We start from the raw sequence: 19,422 nt of genomic DNA on the forward strand, positions 1-19,422 counted from the left end.
CTGCTGTCTATTGCAAGCCGTGGAGGTAAGGCAGCTTTCTTTCTGCGTTTGACCTCTCCTGGAACGTCTCCGTTCCATCATGTCTTCTTTTACAATGTGACTCCGTCCGTGTTTGCCGTTCTGCCATCCCAGCTTGAAATTGAATGTGTAAATACCTCAAGGGGCCAGTTTGCCTTTTCAGCATAGGAGCAGAGCAATAAAAAAAAAAAAAAAGTCTGATATGTCAGAGGAATTTTGTTCTATCTGGGAACTGGTTCTATGTTCTGAAAAGAAATTAGATTTTTTTTTGTTTTTTTTTTGTTGCAAATCTTTAGTTGTACAGATCCATTACAAGTGAGCGTTGGGTAGACTGGCTTCTTGTGTAGGCTAACAAGGCTGGATCCCTCTGGAGGTTAAGTAGGCTGCTCCAGTTTTTTCTGTGAGCTGCTGAATGTTCGTCCTGTTAATTTAAATGCATCCACGCAACACATTTATTCCATTTATTAACCACATGCTGTTACGTTTGATTATTCCAGATTTATTTGCGCCGACTATATGTGGACTGCTCAAAGCTTAAAGTACCCCGATGGATAAAACTAAAGATCCTAAAGAAGAAAACACTTGCATTAAACCAGTTGAAGTCACAAGCACAAGTTTGCCTTTTGAATAGTTAACATATGTTTTCCTGGGAAGCTATAATAGGAAACTTCTTCCTTCCCTCCATTTTAAGTAACAGCATGGTGTGTATAGCCATTTCGACTTTGTGTTCACAAGAGCAGATGCTTGTTATACTGCGCAGTATATTTGCTTCTATATTACACCTACAAGTGGCTGTAAGAGGAGTATGTCTCTGATTTCTAAGACCACAATTACTACATAGTCTTAAGAGTCTGTTCTTTTCTATTGTGTGTCATAATGACAGGCTTCTGGAGGGTATAGTTCACGGGGTGCTATATGACAAATACTTTGCCAGTGTTTAAAGAAAATAACTGGTTTCACCCACCTATTAGCCGAGCCTTTAAAACCGATCTGTCCTAAAGTCTTTTTTTTTCTTGTTCTGTACACTGTAAAAAGTGATTGTCACGAATTTCTTTGCAAAAAGTTTATCTATAAAATGGTCATTGTGTCTGCTTTTCCCCCTCCAGATTGTGAAGATCTTCAGCGAGGATGGCGTTGGTAAAGTCGTCGAGATCCCAGCTGACATGATGGCCAGGGACCTGTGCCAGCTCCTGGTGTATAAAAGCCATTGTTTGGATGACAACAGTTGGGTGCTTGTTGAACACCACCCACTACTGGGGCTAGGTAAGTGGCTGCGCCTTGGTGGGCCTGACATGCTATTCAAGCACCCATCGACACACACGAACGGACACTTGCACACTCATTTACTCGTGCAGACAATGGCAGGCTGCGGGGTAGGCCGAGACATGCAATATAGTCGGCGACTTGCACAGGTGTGTACCCATGCATGCATGCATGCCCTTCATACTTGGGTAGATGATATGGTAGGCGCATATTCTCATGCAGGCATGAGTGCATGGGGACATTGTGTAGCGCAGGCATGCACAGAGCCAGAACATCTAATGATCCAACCAAGAACAACTCGGTGGCTGTGGCGAAGAGCACTTATTTATGTGTTGACAAGTAAATTATTTAGAGGCAGCTGATAAAAATAATAGTATATACAGAGTTGCTATTGAATGGAAATCAGTGGAAGCTAAAGAATATAATGCAATGTTTTAGATTTTCATACTGAATTTAAGGGTGTATTCAGACGGGGAAAATCCTTTTTCTGAGTCAGCTTAATTTGTTCTGGGTCGAGTCCCGAATCTTGGGTTTGGTCTGTGTTTAGACTGCTGTCAAGTGGAGTATCCTGTTCCAGACCATAGCCTGTAAACTAAACCACGTGACCAAATATCTCTTCAGTCATTGGCCAGGAACTACAAGGGCGGGGCAAAAAAACAAGAGAAAGACAGAGGTGCTGCGCTTTACCAATAATTGTTGGGACTGTTCACTTATTAAAACTTTTCATGTCAATTATCAGTTTTGAACGTAGGGGACAACACTTTTTGCTTGTTACTTCGGTACGCCGAAGGCATGCTGCGAGGCGGTTACTGGCAATGAGATGTGCCTTGTGTGCTTTAACTCAGAGGATTTTAGCAACTGCTGTGCTGAGGAGACGTCGGGTATTAAGGTACACTGATAAGTGTTTATGACATAGATTGTTGGGACAAGCAATGTGTATCACGTTAATAATGACTTAAATGAGCCTGCATTCATCTGACCACATTTTAATGAGTTGCTGTGTGTCATCGTTGTGGTGTTATGGCATTCTGTTAAGGAACTGCAAGGTAGCTTTTAGGATGACGTAACAGCAGCGCTGGGGTGCCACGTGATGAGACACAGAAAAGCATTTTCAGTGGTGTTCAAATAAGTGTTCTAACAAATGAACAGTTGAACCCTTTTTTTTTTGTCTGATAATAGGACAATCATTGCTTTAAATTTGTCTGCGACTCCCCGGTTCCTTTCTTTCCGGCTCTGTTTTCATCACATGATTACCGGCTACATCCGCCGTTTTGGTGTACTTTTTGTTTTTATCATGATATTTTTATGGCCAATTTGTTGAAGCTTGAAGCTGCCAATTTATTCACAAACCATATGTATCAGTTGTTTGTTAGAGTTGTGCTGTTGTATGATGAATGTACGTTTTAATCTATAATAAATCCGTTTAACTTTTTCTTAATAAAATATTTCAGCTATTTATTTAAAGCTCAGATGAGACATTAAAGAATAGGACAGCATATTATTGATCTTCAAAAGTGGATGTGCAGCCTGGTGAGCTTTTAAACCCACCCCAGCTTTTTTCTTCCTTGAGCCAGAGGTCACGTGACATCATAGATGCTGTTTCAGGCTGTCTGAATTCCTTCACTACTCACTACTTGGTGCACTTTATAGTGCGTTTCACCATTTTGTAGCGCTGTCCAAATCTACAATTCCATAACCGAGTACTCGAAATTTTCCAGAATTCTACGACAAACTAGTGTATATCGTTGCTCACTACAACGGCAAATATAGACCAAAATGCCTTGCGTTTAAACAATTTTTGTGAAAGAGATTGTATTTTAATTGATATTTTTATACACCATCCAAATTTTTATCATCAGAACACAGTGGATTCATAAATAGTCTTCATAAAAGGTTCATATTTATTAGGTTTTTACTTTGGAAAATTGGAATTGCTTTTAAGATTCAGGGCACTAGATAGCCCCGCACTATATACTTTTTTAGTGGGAGTAGGGAAGGGGACATAGCCTTAAAAAAGTGCTAAATAGATAAATATCATAAAAATATGAATGCAAAATTTTGAAATGAAGAGCAAAAAATTGTTTTTTGTTGTTAATGAAAGCTAAATTAAAATCTACTTCATCTGAATTTTTTTTTAACTGATGTAGTTTAAAAAATCTATAACACTGTCATACAAACACAAAAGACCATATACGAATCAATTTAATAAGTAAAAAAAAAAATTAAGACAGCAGTCCGTTTTTCACTTCTTCTTTTCTCTAAATAGGATTTCGCACAGACATTCATGAACTAATGTCATTTTTCTCTGTTCCTGTCGCTAGTATCAACTCTGACGGCTTTTTTTACACTAAACCTGTAAAGGAAACAGTTTTTCACTAAATTTGACACCAAAAAAAACTCACAAAATGCAATACACTACTAAGATATTCCTTTGTAATTAGTGATTTAGCAAAAATTTCCCAGCAAAACAATATTTACACTGTGTTATTTAAATGCTGCCACATGATTGGGGGTGGGGGGTGAAAGCTTTGCATTCATGTCGGGGATGACTTTTCTGTTGGACTTGGCTATCAAACAGTAAGTTGTGGCTCGCTAAGCGTTAACAACCCAGCTTCCCCCCAGAAGAGAAGGCCATTATGAGGAAGTTTGGGAAGGAGAAGCTGGGCCTCATAACAGATGTTTGAGAGAACGTTGTCTTTTCATCTTTTCATATAAAGGTGGATTTAGCAGGAAGATAGATGGCGTAGCGGCATTTTCGTCAGAGTGTTTGTCCTGGGTGTTTTTTCTGTAGGGGGAGGGACCCACCAGAAAATATACTGCGCATTGCAAACTACAGACTCCCAAGGCTGTAACCCAATATATAACCCTAACCTCTTGATCTGTTTTTTTCCCCTCTGTGCTGCTGGCTAACTGGGTGCTATCAAATGGAGGGATGTTGGTTTGTTTGAATGACATCATCTTTGGCTGCGATTCACTATTCCATTATAGCCCTTCTGTCACTCTGAAGCACCTGCACTGCAACTGTATTCTTTTCCCATCTAGAATAACTATTTATAGCATTTGGTGTTTAGCCGTTGCAGAAAATGGCCTGTGATGAAGCAGCAGTCTATTTAGTGTTTGTTGAAAGAGAAGCTTTTGCATGGAGCGATGGTTTCACATGGGGTTATGTTAAAGAGCAGCAAAAATATCCAGCTTACATTTTATTTTGTGGCATTAGTCTTCTTTGATTACAGTGATTGGGCTATTTCAAGCTTGAAGTTAAACTTCAGCTTAATTTTTGCTTTCAGAAGAAAAAAAAAGAAGAAATTTACCGCAGGACAACTGTGACGCGCACAGATTTCTTTTTGTAGATTTTAAATTTAGCATTTCCAACATATGAAAATGTACACAGCCTGGCCACACACTGGCTGAAGGGATCAAATGACCCTTTAGGATAAGTAACGCTGACCTTTTCTCAGTTCCCAAAGGTTAACAAGTAGGGCAGAGCAAGCTAAAGCTGCTGTAGTGAGTCACAGACACAAACATGACTGTCTCACCACATTGGCAGTGCAGTGAAATGGAAAGAAGGTGACACTGCAATGAGAACGCAGTAAAAGGACTGAGGATAACATTTGTGCAGGAACAAAGTTTTCTTTTGTGCAGTTTGCAGTTCGAAAGCCATGCTCAAAGGCCGTGTCACACAGCCTCTACATAGATTTTGCAGATTTTGCTGTGTATGAAATTTCGGTCTGTCGTGATAAATGCGTGACATACATAATTCAGAAGTGTTTCTTGCGTTCTTCGTCAGTTCTGAATTACGCAGTTTATGCGTATTTTAATACACAATTATCAGGCAAATCTCATGCAATTGTGCACGATTTTTATGAGATGCATAAAAATCCACAACCGTTTCACTTATGTCTAACGGACTTTCACGCATGTACCACCAATATGTATAACTTTCATATCGCATATATGGCACATATATCACGATAAAATTAGTTAATTGGCGCACAAATCACTAATGAATTGTTTATAAACAGCACAATAATCATGCACGGTTCATGTTGTATGTGGATTTACGAGTTCTTTGCGTGGTTTATTTACACTTTTTCTGTGGCTTTAACGTGGCTCATTCATGATACATCGGGGAAATTTTCACGTATAGACAAAAATTCTTCTCACTTTTTTTCACATATATTAACGTATGACCAATTTTCCTCCATGCAATATCCACAAAATGTATGCAGTGGCTGTGAGACATGGCTTTAAATGAACAAATTTGAATAACATTCACTCTAAATGGAAATAAGTCGTTTATAAGATGGCATAATGGAGAACTATGGTAATGGACTTAAGTTGAGTTTCATCATGGTTTCTTTGTGACAGAACAACTACCTCCCTTTGGCCCAAGGCACGAATTCTTGCAGGGTCACGGTTTGAAGGACACCTAATACCGCCTTAAGTGGGCTCTAAGCCTGTGCAACAATACAATGCAAACGTGTAACAGCTGGAAAAAATGTTGAGTGCTTAAACATGACATAACTATGCACAAACGGGGAGAGGAGACGACTTGATTTGCCTGGATGTGTTACTTTTTACTTTTTGGAAAATTACAAAGAATTATCAGTTTTCACTTTGCTTTCAATTTCCTTTGGGGTTTCTGTTCCTTTTTCAGTAGAAGCTAGTGACAAATAAATTAGTATATGAATTATTTTTTTCTACTTCCCCAAATTAAATAAATAGAGGAAACCTTTTGCCCAACAGTCTTTGCGGCAGTAATGCGTTCCCACAACTTGACATTAACACCACTGTACTCAAAGGCAGGGAACTTTTTCCTTCAGCATTTCCAGTTTAGCTCTTCGGACCACAAAACATTTCTCTGAACATTTAATGACTTGTCCCCATATGCAGCTGCAAACCATAAACAGGCCTTTTTATGGAGCCTTTCACTCTCACCTTGCGGCCTTTCAGTTCACATCAGTACAAACTGTGGATAATGTTACTCTTATCAGTTTCAAGAATATCTTTACGAGGTTTCTTTATTGTTGTTCTTTGGTTTATCTGTCTATTTCACATCAAAGGACAACCTTTTTCCGTTTCTGTTCCTTCGTATGGTGATGCCATGTTTTTTTTTTTTTTGTTTTTAAAGGTTGTATTGTTGTCACACAAGAACATGAGTTCCTCTTTACTCCTGGGTTGTGAAGGTCCAAAAAGTTATGTTGAATTTTTTTCAGATTTCCTTCATTATATAATGATGAGTCAAGCCGCTTTGATAAAAAAAAACCAATGTTCATTTGTCAAAGCATTCAACCCCCCAATTATCACCAATATGGAAGGATTCAGTCTGAAATGGACTTTGGACATCCGGACACCGTGCTCACTACTTTTTTTAACAGCAAATCTAACCCTAACCCAAAGTAAAACAAAAATTTAAAAATATGAATATTGTATTAAGATTAATTATGAATCCACTGTGTTCTGATGATGAAAACTTGGATGGTTTATTAAAAAAAAGTGAATTAAAATACAGTTTTTTTTGCATGCATTGCAAGCGCAATGCATTGTGGTCTATATTCACCAATCTATTGAGCATCCATGCACACAGGTTTTTCTCAGAGACTTCTTAGAAATTTCTAGGACACTGGATTTTATAAATTGTAGATTTGGACAACACTAGAAAATGTCAATAGCTCTTTCTATCTATCGATTGGTCGGTCGGTCTGTAGGTCTGTAGTGCACTTTGTAGCGATTAGCGGAGGAGTTTGGACACAATCATAGTCTAAATATGGCAGGTTTGTCATTGCTGTGTTGTTGCTTTGTCCCCTCTCAGAGCGCTGTCTAGAGGACCATGAGTTGGTGGTTCAAGTCCAGGCCTCCATGAACAGTGACGGTAGATTCCTCTTCAGGAAGAACTATGCCAAATATGAATTCTTCAGAAACCCCTTGGTAGGTGTTTTACTCAGACATTACCTTAAATGCTTTGTCACTCCTGACATCTTTATGTTGTAATGTGCTGCAGCTAAAAAAAAAAAAAAGAAAATTAAAAAGTCCACAGTTGACAGCTGTTTTCCTTTCAGTTTTTGTTTTGCTTTTAATGTCCCACTCCAGTCATCTTTTGATCTATTTTCAAATAATTATTCTGGAACAAAGTTTTTGCAGCCAGTAGCTCATTAAACATTTGCCTCTGAGTTGTGGCCGAGATTGTTGGCACAGAGTGAGCTTGTCCTCCTTTCCCATCAACCCTTTGTTTAAATTCTGTCCGGCTAGCTTACAGCCCCTCACAACCCCAACTTAACCTTACCAGCGCATTAAAAATGGTGAGCAATGTTGTAGCTCTCCAGTCGTACAGTTTTGAGCCAGAGACCAGCTCAAATGAGGAAAATGAAGACGCACACAGATCTACTTGTCTACAATGGATGGAGCGGAGCAGGGAGCTTGTGGTTTGCTGATTGCAGCTTTTACGTCACAACCACAGCCTTTACAAACTGCATCTTTTCTTCTGTCTCTAATTCACAACGATCTGAATACATAAATGCTCAGAAATGCACTTTTAAGCTTAATTTTCTTTATGTAACATGTCCTCCATCATTATTAAATGCCACAAGATCATGTTAAAAACACCATTTTCATTGGAGTGGGTCTTTTAAAAAAACGTTTCGAAAGCCAGCACTTGTTGTGAGTTAACCTCTTGTGGTTGTCTGAGTTCTCCTCCATGGTTTTGAAAATCGTAAAATATTATGACAGCCCGCTGTGTGAACATTTGCATGATGTCTGTCTCTGTCCCAGTCATCTCAGCCCTGTTATTACTGTCACAATCTCTGACATTGTCTCTTGACTCCACCTTCCTCTGCTCTAACAGACGTTTTTCCCAGAGCACATGGTAGCGTGGTGCCAGGAAACCAATCATACAATTCCACCATCTCAGCTACTTCAGGTACTCCCCGCACGCACCCGTCTCTCTGCTTTGTCCTCTTCCTCTTGACACGCACAGTTTGGTTCACCTCAGCACCTGCTGCTTACTGTACAATCAAGCTGGCGTGGCTCACCCCTGACCCTGAGACTGAGTGTCTCGTCAGAGCCGGCTGTAATAACTACTGTTGATCCCCTGTTGACACTGCTGCCTCTGCACCACACGCCCAGCACCCATGGGTGAAATCAGCCAAGCTACAACTCTTCACCGTATCGATCCAGTCCACGGGGTTTTGAGGTGCTTCGGTCCTAATGGATGGAGGTTTAGATGCTCCCCCCTTTTTTTTTTTTTTTTTTTCTGTAACGCAGCAGTTTTTATAGTATTGAAATCTCTCTCTTCATCCACGCCGCTCGTGGAAAGCTTTTAACTCCCCTGCCGTTTGCATGGATATGGAGGGGAAGGGGGGGGGGGGGGGGGTCGTGTCAGGACTTCTCAGTGTTTGACTTCTTCTAAACACAACCTCTTTGCACTCAATTAGAGCGCCATCCAAACCGAGGCGCTCAATAAGCCGAGCTCATCCAGGTGTTTGCAATATTCCGTTTTACGCAACAAGCATTCGTCAATGCGTAACAAGGTCTTAGCGGTGCAAAGGGGGGGAAAAAAAAAAGCTGTTTGAAATATCTTTGCACGCACTCTGCAAATGTCGGGAAAATGTCTCATTGTGAGAATTCTTTTGTGGATTTACCCCCCCCAAACACAACCAAAAGCATATGCTTTAAATCTTGAGGAGGCTTCTGGAAAGCCACAGATTCTGATCTGATGTAATAATCCTATCTGCCACTTTTGTGGTTGTGATAGGATTGGGAAACACAAATAAAGTCACCAAACAAGAAAAGCTACCCATAAAAAGGGTGCGATTGTTTAAAGTTTATGTTTATGCTGGCACAAATTTGTAAAAGCCCTGACTAAGCTCCAACCAAATCAACAGGCTTGTGCCTTTAGCAGCTCTGAGCACCAAAGAACTTGGAGGCTTCACATGTAATGAGGTGCAGCGCTCTTTTATGAAGTAGCAAAGGAAAACCAAAAATGATTTTCACTTCCCGTTTTCCCTTTCAGAACTTCCTTTCAACCAACACCTGTCCAGAAATACAGGGTTATCTTTACATCAAGGAGGTGGGTCGGAAGTCGTGGAAGAAAGTTTACATGTTCCTGCGCCGCTCAGGACTCTACTGCTCTACAAAAGGAGCCTCAAAGGTAAACAACAGCCCATCATGAGCAGACATCTTCTTCCAAACTTCCAAAGCTGTTATTAATGGCGGTTTCTTACGCCTGCCTGTCATTAAACCCTCTGGCTGTTTCTCCCCTTTCATTTTTTTTGGACTTATTAATCTAGGAACCCAGGCATTTGCAGTTACTAGCAGACCTGGAGGACAGCAACATCTTCACTGTTATCACAGGCAAAAAGCAGCATAGTGCGCCCACAGACTTTGAGTTCTGCATCAAAGTGAGTCTCTCTGAAGTGTGCTTTCTGTCAGAAAGCCTGTTTTTCTGCACCATCTTTCTGTCATAAATTCAGTAAATGGACATTTAAAGTTTAAATGTAGTAAAAAAACATAAATAAATAAAGGTGTGATTTAAATAGTAACTTTGTAAATTGTTGACTGTCAGCCTAATAAATCCAGAGGGGAAATGAAGGAGCTGAGGATGCTGTGTGCAGAGGATGAACAGAGCCGGACCTGCTGGATGACTGGTTTCAGACTCTTTAAGGTACACAGAAGTCCCTCTGTACTCTAATTATTCCTGCGTTTGTTTAAAACTTACCAAATAATAATGTGACTTCTTTGGCTTTGCAGTATGGGATTATTTTGTATCAGAACTATAAATTGCCTCAACAAAGGAAACCCCTGCTTTCACCCTTCTCAGCTCCTGTGGTAAGGTGTTTTTCTTTTAACAAACAGCTACATTCATTTTTTACTTTTTTTACTTTTTGTACAAAATATTTTGGCCAGAAAAATAATAAATCAATAAAATAATGTTACTGATTCATATTTTTACATCAATGTTGCTGCATTTGTTTGCCCCTTTTGACTTTTGCACATCTTTGGCTCCCTCTAGAGGAGTGTATCGGAGAACTCCCTTGTGGCCATGGATTTCTCTGGGAGGATAGGGAGGGTGATTGACAACCCAGTTGAAGCTCAGTGTGCTGCCATGGAGGAAGGTCACACGTGGAGGGTAAGACACAGAGGCTTATTAGTCAAGTCTTTTATAGAGACAGTTGGAAATTCAGGGTATGATTGGCTGGTGTTGGTTTCCCTTTATTTTTCCACCTTTTAGTCCCACTCCAATCATCTTTTGATCTATTTTCTAACCATTCCTATTGGGCTTTTAAGATTATGCTGGTTTAAACAAGAAGCCAAAAAACCTGTCGTTTTCTAGCCCTTGTGTTATCTTGTGGGGTCCAGATGACCCCCACTCCCAACGATAACGTGCCTGGAGGCACCTTAGCGTTAACATCTGGACCCCACTAGACAGTGCGCTGAACCTTTTTTCTTCAATGATTCTTGATCTTCACTGGTGTCCATGGATTACATGAAATCTTTCCAACTTAATCCACCTTTGTCACGGTAGGGAGAACACGTCAATGTAAGGGTGGGGTCATCTGGACCCCACAAGATAGCACAAGGGTTAAGACATAGTTTCTGCAGAGACGCAAGAGTTAATTAGAAATTCACCTGAGTTGTGGGTGTAACTTAGTAAGCCTGCCCCCTTCCCATCATTAATTAGTTTACAGCCCCTCACAACCTCAATCTAACATTACCAGTGCAAAAAAGTTGGAGCTATCAAGCCGCACAGTTTTAATCCAGACGTTTATGGACTACTAGTGGATGCATCAGAATGGAGCGGAGCATGGGGCTTGTGGCACTGTCAGCTTATTTTCTACAATCTTTATCAAACAACAAACTACAATTTGAATAAAGAAATACTCAGAAAGGCAATTTTAGGCTTAATTTTCTTCAAATATGTCTTGTGTCACCATTCTGGAGGGTCATATGTTGCCTTTATTGGTATCATTTCTGAATTTGACAGTCAGTACATTTTAGGATTTCTTAGGAAAATTTGACACGAACCAGCAGTCAGCACTTTTAAAGCCCCATTTGTACAGGTAAACAGCCAAAAAAGGTTGATTTACTGTTTAGTTAGCCTTTACTTGGGCAGAAATGCCCTTTAAGATTGGTTATGTGATTTGGATGTTCCAGAATGCCCATCAACTACTAAATGTCGGCAGATGAAGCTGCTCTTTAAAAATCGGTACTATCGCTCAGCTGTGTCACAAATTCCTCTTTTTTTGTGTTCCTAATGTTTATCATCTCTCTCAGAAGAGGACTCAGCGAATGAACGTTATTGGCTCCCAAAGTCCGTTGCACCACTCTACATTAAATTCAGGTAAAAAAGAGTCACATTTCAATCCCAAACCTTTTTTTTTTGCGCTTTATAAAAAATATTCTATTGTAATTTTTAAAAATGTTTTTTGTCACAGTCATCCACATTGCTCAGCTTTGGTACTATGGCAGGATAACCAGAGAAGAGTCCCATCGAATTATTCACCAGCAGGGACAAGTGGACGGGTGAGTGGGCTACCACGCATCATATATCCGGGCAAAAATGGGATACTGTAATCCAGTGACGTGCGGTGAGGTTAATGGCTGGTGAGGCACTGACGTCATCAGTCAGATTTACAAACATATGAACCATACTGAGTAACTTATTCACCATTTGATTGACAACAGTTAACGTGTGTTGTTTAAAATATTATTTCAACATGTTTTTTTTCATATACAAACTGCAGCATTGAAAAAAGCACAAACGTTATTATCGTCTTACCTTTACTTGTAAATAAAGTCCATACGCCGCTCCTTCTGAAGAAAATGACTTGCCGCTTGCTATCACTTATTCTATTATTTTTTAGCGTCATAATCTCAGGGCTCACCGGCGCCCCCTAACATGAGGCACGAGAATGTCTGGCCTCACCCAGCAGCTTTTTCGCTGGCGTTTAGCGCTCAGCACAAGAAACACGCTCCTTCACATACAGTTATTTATAAAAACAAACACTGTACATCATATACATCTGCTAAATTATGTAAACTCAGCTCATATAGTACAAGTGATTGAACCGACATACAGAGAGACAGCAGTACCGTCTGACTGCATAGGTATTGCGCAATCCAAGGTGAGGCTCAGCGGGCTGGTGCCTCATCGCACGTCACTTAGTATCTGAACGGCAAATCCCGAAATTCAGCGATTTTGAAAAGAAAAAAAACCCCAAAATGGTAAATTTAAATGGAAACTGACTGCAAAGCACAAATTACTGATTAAATATAATAATTGAATTTATTTTTTCTCTTTTCTTCCCATAATGACAGGTGAGGCACAGCCTCACCTGCCTCTCCTGACTGCACGTCACTGCTGTAATCACATAAACTCCTTTTTTATTTTTTCAGGCTGTTCCTGGTTCGAGTCAGCCAGAGTAACCCCAAGGCGTTTGTGCTCACATTGTGCCATCATAAGAAAATAAAACATTTCCAGATACTACCAGTAGGTATTTCTTCAGTTTTTTGCATTATTAAGTGAGAATGAAGCATACATATGATGCACGTAGGCGATTTGTCTCAACTTTTTTTTTTTATGCCCCTTGCTCTGTTGCACAGTGTGAAGAGGATGGCCAGGTCTTCTTCAGCCTTGATGACGGTGTAACAAAGTTCACCGACCTGATTCAGTTGGTGGAGTTCTACCAGCTAAACAGAGGAGTTTTGCCTTGTAAACTCAAACACCCGTGCACCGTGGTGGCCTTATGACACCTTCAGTTCATCTGACTCCATAACCCCCTTGACACTTGATCTAACTCTGCCTAAATCAAACACAACAAGGAGAACCCCTTGGGTCGGTGGGTTCCTCTTGTTCGATTTTTTTCTTTGTGTGTGTGTTTTTAGAAGCTGGTGAATTTGACTGGTCTACTTTTTCTATTTTTGTCGTGCGTCTGCTGGAGACTGCTTGGAATTTTGGTGCTTTTGCATGGAGCTTTTTTTGAGGAGACAGATGCACAAACTTGCTCATGAGGTTTACTCCCCCAAGAAAGAGAAAGCTTAAGGAAATGAGCACTGCCATTTGTGTCGACACTGCTGCGAAATGTCTTACTTTTTCTTTTTTTTTTTGCCACCAGTGTGCATCAGCAAGCATGAGAGTACAGACTAGACAATCAGCGAGCCGAGCTGTCACATCTGTACCAGACCAATCCCTACCAGTGTCATTCAAACGTCTCATTGACTTGATTTAGACTCCAAGATCACATTTCACTGTAAATGTTTTAGTCTCTTGTCATTGACTTTTCTGAAGTGGGTGCAGCCTTTGATATTGCATGACGTCTCAACTTTTACTTGACAGCTACAATGTGCTTCTGCCCTCTAGTGTCAAAGTCTTGCATTGACATGTCCGATTTCAACCCATTCGAAGGCACCAGCAGGTTTTATTTAAATCTGTGTCAGGATTGAAAAGCTTCATATTTTGAGGACATTCATCTGTTTTTGCAAGATAATTTTTTTTTTGCTGTTGAACCTTTTAGAGATGTGTCTTCTCATTTATTTTTGTATGTTTGTTCTTTAATAATTTGCAGCTTCTGTCTTCTGTTTCAAATTCTAAATGTCTGCACCATGTCTGGGTATTTGCAGCATTTAATTTTTTTAAATAAGCTACATCAGAATCGTGATGGTTGTTTTGATCGTCACTCGATGTTTTTATAGTCTTGAAACCGCCGCAGGAACATGCATCGAATCAATGTGTCAAATGTGGAGCTATAAATGTAAGGCAGAGATCGTTTGAAAGCTGAAAAGAATTTCAAATCCAGTAGAGAAAATATTTATATTTTTCCTTTTTTTGTGTAGTTTATTTATTTAATTTTTTGTTTCTCTGTTGCAGCTAAATGGAGAGATTTTATTAGTGGAATTTCAGTGCAGGCAATGCTTATCGTCGCATCAAACCCATTCAATCGGAAAATAAAAAAGCAGATCCTTTTGAAGGTTTTAACTTAAAAGTGTCTCAAAATTCCAAACCAGTTGGTTTTGATGAGTGTCTCTACAAATGCTGTGGGGAACATTGGCCCTGTTCTTTGACCCTCTCCTCCTCATACATGTTGCACACGTTACTCAGCCAGTGACAAGCTGTCAAAAATGGATTAGAATGTTCTAAATATATACCAGAGCCCTCTTTTTAGCCCTCCGCTAGCTTTCGGTAGTCGGGATTACGTATGCCGAAAGAAATATTATTGAGATTTTAGCATTTCAGATTTATTATATGCCCTTTAAGTGCTAAAAGAAATCACCTGGGTCCACATCATTGATAGTAACAATCTTGAGCTCCCAGACGTCATATTTGACACATTTCTGCTTCCGTTCACAGCAGAAAAGCGACAGCTAACATGTTCCAGGAGGTTGACGTCTTTTTCCGATAAATACATGCTACGTCAATAAGGAAAAAACAATTTTTTATGATTATTATGTAAAGATTTCTGGAGAAAATATATCCTGTAAAACCATTTTTACCCCAATTTTACGAAAATGAACTTTTTTCTTAAACGTGTTTGTCAAGGTAGATAGTCCAACTGAAAAATCCTTATTGTGTATCCGCAACACTCAAATTTTATTTACAAATCGTGCTTCAAAAAGATAGAAATGTTGTGTTCAAAGTTGGGTGTGCAGAAAAGCAGCAATAAATTTACATTCTGTGCAAAGTTCCCATTATTTATCTAAGATGATGCATTGATGTATTTTTTTTTTTTTTTTTTTTTTTGCTTCTATTGTTGCAGCAGGTTGTATTTATTTATCTGGGACGTTTCTGATAACTTGAAATTTTGAGATTTAGCAGCGCTGTTTTTTTTTTCTCTTACCATAAAATCATTATTCACTATTGTAATTGTAATGTCATAGCTTATATTGACCTTATTTTTTTGGTTTTGTTATAATGATTTGATCTGAAGTGGTGTTTAAAGCACACTGACACCAGTCGTGTTACGTTTGTCATTCCAAGAGATGACGAGTGGAATGTTGTACATTTGAAAGAAAAAAAACAGGGTTTTACAAAACAAAAATGTTTCTAAATAGAGTTTTCAACCCCTTTAATCAGTCTTTTCTTTTCGCCCTGCTTTGCTGAAAATGTTATCATAAATGACCACCAGGTGTCGCACTGCAGCAACAGAATGTTGCTCTGAATTCAACTGATCCAAAATCTTGACTAATGAGGAGAGAATGGCTCAAAGATTTCACTTTCTGAGTAAAAATGAGCTTTACCTGGAGTCGGATTGTGTTCCTAAAATTTCGACTGTTAGAGAAAAAGTGAAAACTAATCATTAAAACCAGCATCTAACATTTAAATACCACCTGCCATTTCAACCTGCTTCTTTTTAGAGGTTTCTTTTAAAACTTGTAATGAAATGAGATGGCAGGCTTGCGTGCTGAAAAAAACGTTATGTTCTTTCTTTTATCATTTGTCTTTTGTTGATTTTTAAAAGAAAAAATATAGAAAGAAAAGATGATCAATAAAGCTACAAGAGGTAAACATTTTTCAAACTTTTCTTTTATGAATTTGCGTGTACAAAAGAAATGTAAAGACGTAGATGTAGAACAAACAGAAGTGAAAACAATGAAATTTAACCGCCTCTGCAGATGCTGCAAACAAAAATCAGCCCTTCGTGTTAAATCAAACTTAAAACTAACATTTAAGAAACATAAAAAGATATTAGTGGATCATATATTTTTAAATGTTTTAGTGAAATGATCAGACATGTTGTCCACTGAGATGCAGTCTGACCTGCGGATCTCAAACGAGTTCTTGAAATTACGGCGATTTTAAATTTCGCTGATGTTTGTCAGGTCTGTTAAGGTAGCTCTCACATTTGGGTCAAAGCTGTGGAGAGGTCTGTCTGTACATCGTGCGAGGGGAGTAATCCGGTAGTGAGCACATTGACAAAAGTAATATAAGATTGTTTGGTAATTTAGCCCTAACGACATTTTGTGCACCTCAGAAGTAAGAATAAGCGTTATTAGACATTGCTAGTCGGACGGAACAAACTTTTTTTTAACTTTTTGTGGGTTTAATTAGATGGAACTTGTATTTCATTTGCACAGCCCGTCTGCTTAATGAATACTTGAAATCATATTTGCAGAAGATATATTTGTGGTAGCTCAGGCTGATTCGATGACAAATAGTCAACAAAAATGATGCCCTCACAGTAACTTTGACTTTTTGTTTTTGTTTTTTTTGCATTAGAAAATCTGATTTGGTAGATCTGTTGCTGAATTACTGACATGCATCCCTGAAATCAGTTGAAGCACAATGTCAGTTTGGTAGGCGGTTCATTTGTAACTGCATTTGGTGCCTCTGATGACCTCTATTGTCTGCACGGACACGACCGAACTCACAGACTGGGTGACGTAGCATTTTCAATGAATACTTTATAAATGCAGTTGGCGTATTTTGAACTGCACTTTTCTTTGAATGAACGCTTGCCTTTTTTGGCTGCAGTTTGAGCGTACAGAAACCTTTGGAGCTCACAGTCAGTTGGCCCTGATCCTGCAAAGATGGCTGGTCTCTTATCTTTTGACTTTTGTGCATTTAAAAACAAAAACAAAACAAATGAAAAACAAAAAAAGTCGCAATGAAAGCTAGAATGGTTGGACAATTTCAAATATATCTCAATATGAAAACACATATTTCAGGGAATGCAGCAACGGAAAGCAGCAACTTGTCTCTTTTTGTGAGAGAAAGCTCCTGTATTCAACATGTGCTTTGCTTCAATCTGTAAATAGTTGAATGGCTTATAAGTTTTACTTGTAACCTTTTCAGGTATTTTTGTACAAATAAGGGACTGATATATTCTGTTTATTGTTATTAGAATAAATCATTAATACCTTGATATATAAAATAAAAAACCCTTGTTGTCTTTTTTTATTAAAATGCAACCAATTAAAAAAAATGTTATCACAGAAGTGTATTTATGCATGGCATTTTGGGTAAAATTTTGTCTTTTTAAACTGTTCAGTAAATTAGTTGTAGAAAGAGAAGTCATGAGATTATCCACTAGATGGCAGAATGATAATGTCCTCAAATGAAGTTGCTTATAAATTCAACAGTTAAATTGGTAACATTTTACACTTGTATGGGAAAAAAGGACATGGAAGGTTTGCAAAAGCTGTTGGCGATGCCCAGAACACTCAGAGGAATGTGGGTTACCCCTAAGGACCACAATAGCTGACATTTGACATGACCTTTGGATTATCAGTCATGCAAAAGTAGGAAAGTTTCAAAGCTTAGAGTTTTATTATGAAGAAAGAAGACTAAAGATTAACGTGTTTGCAGCCTGCTGCCTCAGCGCATACTCAGCCGATTACTCACAGTCAGCACAGTAGTTACAGACTCCCCTGTTGGCTATAAAAGCAGTGCAACTAAAAAAAAAAAAAAGAATCCCAACTGTAGTTTATATGGTCATTGAGGCTAAATTACTCTATTTGTTTGGCATTTATTTTTATCCATAGAGAGGAAAGGCATATACCTTGTCCTACCATAACAGGGATAGAATCCATCCATCTGTACTATGGATGGATGGATGGATTTAAGGTGAAACTCAATCCAACTTTTTTTTTTTTTCAATTTCTGCCATTTTTGCCCCCAAACATTTAATAAAACTACCATTCTCAAGGCTCAGCTTGCGTTCCAGTCAGTAGATGTATGCTATTGTTCTCAAGTTGCTCATTTTTTTATACTTTTTTCAGACACATTTTTCCATCCATCCGTCCATTTCCTTAACTTACTGTATCCCTTACGGGGTATCTGGGCTTAGATCCATTTTTTTTTATTATAAAAAATGTTATTGTGTCCTTTATCCTTGTCTGTGCAAATAAACCAAGACATTTTACAGCACGAAGAAAACCCAAAATAATTAAGTTTATTTTTTTCAGGTCTTTTTTTTTTTTTTTTTTTTTTTTTTTAAATAGGGAGACATTTTCTGTCAGAAACTTTACAACTTTTTTTTTTTTTAACCGACCAGCAACATGTCAAGGACAGCAGTTGGTTATGTCCTGTAAAGCTACACTCACACCGGTCATGTGACGCACAATCAAGAACATACGATTACCGCGTCCTTTAACACCCATTTAGCCCACGGTGTTCACACTGGACAAGCAGGGAGGGGCTTCTTTTTGCTTTTCTACTGTTATACTAGCGCATGGCAGCCACATACAGTTGGAAGAGGCGTGATGTGATATGTCAATGCCACTTAAATGTGGTGAATCTTGCTCTAGGCCTTTTCTTTCACAGCTCTATTCTGATATATGAAAGACTTTAACATTCTATGACACCATCCATACATCACTACCAAATCCAAGCCCCTAGTTGGTCAAAGTTCCACCTGGTTTAACTTTCAACTTAAGTTCAATACGTTTTGTACGTAGAGCCCAAAAGTGGTTGTAGAAACCTTTTTAGCGACATGCGAACGTGACAGTTTTGAACACAGAAGCCTGAAACGCGCATATACGCAGATTAACATAGACTTTTCATTGGAAGTGGCGGTGTGAAAGTAGCTTAAGGCATGAATTCACCATGCCACCATCAAATAAATAAATGTAATTTACATCAGTTCTTAGAAAAATCTTTACTAAGTCGGACTAATCTGATGGTTGTGTCATGGTGCCTCTGGCAGCTCTCCTCCCCCTCCCCTCTCTGCTTAGTTCCTGATTCGACTCAGCTGTGTCCGCTCAACTCACAATGCTTCCAGACCTTCTTAAGGATATCCAGAACCAGTATTCGTCACCAGTTCGTTGCCCCTGATGGTGCTTAGCCTGGTCTCTAAGTTACTTAGTCCATGCATCTTTGTTCTCGTTTAACTCCATTCTATGCCTCGTTCTCAGGACATCATTACCACGAGTGGTCACCTGTGTCTCCAGCCTTCTTGGATAGCAGTACCTCACGGATCCATCCAGTCGCGCCACGAGCCACTGCTGAACCTCCAGTCTCGCTACAACCATTATCCAGCCTCCCGCTTTGCCACAACGGATGAAAATAAACCTTATTACTTAGGTCATAACCCACCTGTGTTTTCCTTCCGGGTTCCAGCGTCTGGGTCTGTCTCGCCTAGCTTGCCATGACAGGAGGTTGGAACCAACATCTGGGGCCTACGCGAGTTTCAATCCACAAATGCCTTCTTC

At 39.2% G+C, this 19,422-nt stretch overlaps 1 protein-coding gene across 4 annotated transcripts in view; it reads left to right on the plus strand.

The window, feature by feature from the left end:
* grb10b (growth factor receptor-bound protein 10b) overlaps positions 1-19,239 on the plus strand; it is a 98,309-nt gene extending 79,070 nt beyond the window's left edge. For 2 of the 4 annotated variants that reach the window (XM_011485038.4, XM_011485040.4), the window contains exons 6-17: positions 1,125-1,281; positions 7,094-7,209; positions 8,123-8,197; positions 9,290-9,427; positions 9,567-9,677; positions 9,842-9,940; positions 10,027-10,104; positions 10,289-10,405; positions 11,551-11,617; positions 11,712-11,799; positions 12,673-12,766; positions 12,880-17,208. In XM_011485038.4, coding sequence (XP_011483340.1) covers positions 1,125-1,281; positions 7,094-7,209; positions 8,123-8,197; positions 9,290-9,427; positions 9,567-9,677; positions 9,842-9,940; positions 10,027-10,104; positions 10,289-10,405; positions 11,551-11,617; positions 11,712-11,799; positions 12,673-12,766; positions 12,880-13,026 — 1,287 coding nt within the window. In that variant the 3' untranslated portion in view covers positions 13,027-17,208. Of the gene's footprint in view, positions 1-1,124; positions 1,282-7,093; positions 7,210-8,122; positions 8,198-9,289; positions 9,428-9,566; positions 9,678-9,841; positions 9,941-10,026; positions 10,105-10,288; positions 10,406-11,550; positions 11,618-11,711; positions 11,800-12,672; positions 12,767-12,879; positions 17,209-19,125 lie in introns of those variants that run through there. The other 2 variants (XR_013648326.1, XM_011485039.4) reach the window with 2 other exon arrangements.
* Positions 19,240-19,422: the final 183 nt, after the last annotated feature.

Source organism: Oryzias latipes, chromosome 16 (genome assembly GCF_053564925.1).
Source record: "Oryzias latipes strain Hd-rR chromosome 16, Olatipes_Hd-rR_3.1".
NCBI classification, from domain to species: Eukaryota; Metazoa; Chordata; class Actinopteri; order Beloniformes; family Adrianichthyidae; genus Oryzias; species Oryzias latipes.